Source organism: Pseudophryne corroboree, chromosome 11 (assembly GCF_028390025.1).
Source record: "Pseudophryne corroboree isolate aPseCor3 chromosome 11, aPseCor3.hap2, whole genome shotgun sequence".
Lineage (NCBI taxonomy): Eukaryota > Metazoa > Chordata > Amphibia > Anura > Myobatrachidae > Pseudophryne > Pseudophryne corroboree.
In genome coordinates, this window is record NC_086454.1 from 153468984 (window position 1) to 153471957 (window position 2974).

General features: G+C 49.8%; 1 protein-coding gene across 1 annotated transcript; it reads right to left on the bottom strand.

Moving 5' to 3' along the window:
• Positions 1 to 1278: 1278 nt before the first annotated feature.
• On the bottom strand, positions 1279 to 2754 carry LOC134970048 (uncharacterized). Its single transcript, XM_063946152.1, has 2 exons — positions 1851 to 2754; positions 1279 to 1765 (listed from the first exon to the last, which is right to left on the bottom strand). Exons 1-2 carry the CDS (start codon positions 2472 to 2474, stop codon positions 1334 to 1336), a joined length of 1056 nt encoding a protein of 351 aa, XP_063802222.1. The 5' UTR covers positions 2475 to 2754; the 3' UTR covers positions 1279 to 1333.
• Between the last annotated feature and the right edge of the window lie 220 nt (positions 2755 to 2974).

Here is a 2974-nt window from a genome sequence, read left to right on the forward strand (position 1 = left end):
CGGTTTACGTACGCCACCGCTGTTATATTGTCCGACTGGATAAGGACAGGGAGACCCTGAAGAAAAGTTCTTCGCCTGCAGGCCGTTGTAAATGGCTCTTAACGCGAGAACATTTATGTGGAGACAAGATTCCTGGCATGACCATTTTCCCTGGAAACTTCTTCCTAGTGTGACTGCACCCCAGCCTCGGAGACTTGCATCTGTGGTCAGCAGGACCCAGTCCTGGATTCCGAAACGGCGTCCCTCTAGAAGGTGAGAAGCGTGCAGCCACAACAGGAGAGAAATCCTGGTCCTGGAAGATAGCCTTATTTTCCGGTGCATGTGTAGGTGAGACTCGGACCATTTTTTCATCAGATCGCACTGAAACACCCGGGCATGAAACCTGCCAAACGGAATGGCTTCGTAAGCCGCAACCATCTTCCCTAGCACTCGAGTGCATTGATGAATCAACACACTTGTCGGTCTCAGAAGTTCCTTGACCATGGTCTGGGATTTCCAGAGCCGTGTTCTGCCGGAAGAAACACCCCGTAGTTCCGTGTCTAGGATCATGCCCAAGAATGGCAGCCGATTTGTCGGAATCAACTGAGACTTCGGTAAATTTAGAATCCAACCGTGATGTCGCAGAACAGACAGGGAGTGTTCCACATTTCTTAGCAACTTTTCCTTTGATCTCGCCTTTAATAGGAGATCGTCCAAGTACGGGATAATTGTGACCCCCTGCTTGCGAAGGAGTACCATCATTTCCGCCATTACCCTGGTAAAAACCCTTGGGGCCGTGGAAAGCCCAAACGGCAACGTCTGAAATTGGTAATGACAATCCTGCACCGCAAATCTTAGGAAGGCCCAATGAGGAGGATATATCGGGACATGTAAGTAGGAATCCTTTATGTCGACTGACGCCATAAAATCCCCCACTTCTAGACTGGAGATCACAGCTTGAAGAGATTCCATCTTCAACTTGAAAGTTTTCAAGTATGGATTGAGGGATTTTAGGTTCAGAATCGGTCTGACCGAGCCGTCCGGCTTCGGCACTACAAAGAGGCTCGAATAGAACCCTTCCCTCCGTTGGGACGGGGGAACCGGTACAATGACCCTCTGTTGACACAGCTTTTGCATTGCAGCATTTACTACTTCCCTTTCTAGAAGAGAAACTGGCAAGGCAGACTTGAAAAAGCAGCGGGGGGGGGGGGGGGGTATCTCCTGAAACTCCAGTTTGTACCCTTGGGAGACTATGTCTAAGACCCAAGGATCCAGGGCCGATTGAACCCAAACCTGACTGAAGAATCGGAGGCGGCCCCCCACCGGCACGGACTCCCGCAGGGGAACCCTAGCGTCATGCGGTGGACTTGGTAGAGGCGGGGGAGAACCTTTGGTCCTGGGTACCAGGCACGGCAGGTGACCTCTTTCCCCCTTCCTCTATCCTTTGAAGCGAGGGAGGACGAGTCCTTTCCTTTTTTGTATTTATTAGGCCGAAAGGACTGCATCTGATAATGGGGCGCCTTTTTCTGTTGTGTGGGAACATAAGGAAGAAAAGATGACTTACCCGCAGCAGCGGTAGACACCAGGTCAGCAAGGCCATCACCAAACAAGACACTACCTTTAAAAGGAAGAGCTTCCATAGGTTTCTTGGAGTCGGCATCAGCATTCCATTGATGAATCTACAGCGCCCTCCTGGCCGAGACCGCCATGGCATTGGCTCTTGATCCCAAGAGGCCAATATCCCTCGCCGCATCCTTTTGGTTATATCACGGACGACGCAGATTACCTAGAGTCAAAAGAATATTATCCTTATCAAGGGTATCCATATCAGAAGCTAAATTATCAGCCCACTTAGCAATAGCACTACTCACCCACGCCGACGCCACAGCAGGTCTGAGTAATGCACCAGTAGTAACGAAAATGGCCTTCAATGTAGTCTCTTGCTTGCGATCCGCTGGATCCTTAAGGGCAGCCGTGTCAGGAGACAGAAGCGCCACCTTTTTGGACAATCGGGATAGAGCCTTGTCCACATTGGGAGACGACTCCCATTTCTCCCTGTCAGAGCGGAAAGAATATGCCGTCAAAATTCTCTTGGGAATCTGCCACCTTTTGTCAGGCAACTCCCAAGCCTTTTCACAAAGAGCGTTCAGTTCATGAGAGGGGGGAAACGTCACCTCAGGCTTTTTTCCCTTATACAAACAAACCCTCTTATCTGGAACAGGGGGCTCTTCAGAAATATACAAAACATCTTTAATAGCCACAATCATGTACTGAATACTCTTAACTACCTTTGGGTGTAAAGTAGCCTCATTGAAATCAACACTGGAATCCGAGTCTTTGTCAGTATCAGTATCTTGCCATCTGGGCAACTGAACGTTTATGTGACCTTGAGGGGGTCTGTACCTGAGACAAAGCGTCCTCCATGGATTTCCTCCATGTTTGTGTCTGAGAATCAGATTTATCCAGCCTCTTAGACAATAAAGCCACATTTGCATTCAAAGCCACATTTGCATTCAGTGTACTCAACATATTCACCCAATCAGCAGTCGGCTGTGCCGACAGAGTCAATCCCAAATCTTTTTCTGCACCCCCAGTAACTTCCTCCGGGGAGGAACACTCAGCCATGTCGACACGTAGTACCGACACACTTACACCGGCCAAATAAAGGGGACAGACCCACAGGGAAGCCTGTAGAGAGAACACAGAGGGAGTATGCCAGCTCACACCCCAGCGCCCACATACTACAAACAAATAATATATGGTGTTTGCGCTGTAATATACATATAAAGCACCAAATTGCATGCCCCCCCCCCCCCCCCCCCGTTTTGCTCCCCTGTTATTTGTAAGGAGCTTAGAGGTCCGGGCCAGCGTCTCTGCAGCGGCAGTGGAAAGAGAAAATGGCGCTGGTGAGCTGTGCGGCTAAGCCCTGCCCCTTCCTGGCGCACTGTAGTCCCGCTCAAATTTGAATTTTTGTATAATGGCGGGGGTATCGTAT

Coding starts and splice junctions, on each gene's coding strand:
- LOC134970048 (XM_063946152.1), bottom strand. CDS start 2,474: ATGCAAATGTGGCTTTATTGTCTAAGAGGCTGGATAAATCTGATTCTC. Junction 1,766..1,850: donor CTGCTGTGGCGTCGGCGTGG/GTGAGTAGTGCT, acceptor TTTTGACTCTAG/GTAATCTGCGTCGTCCGTGA.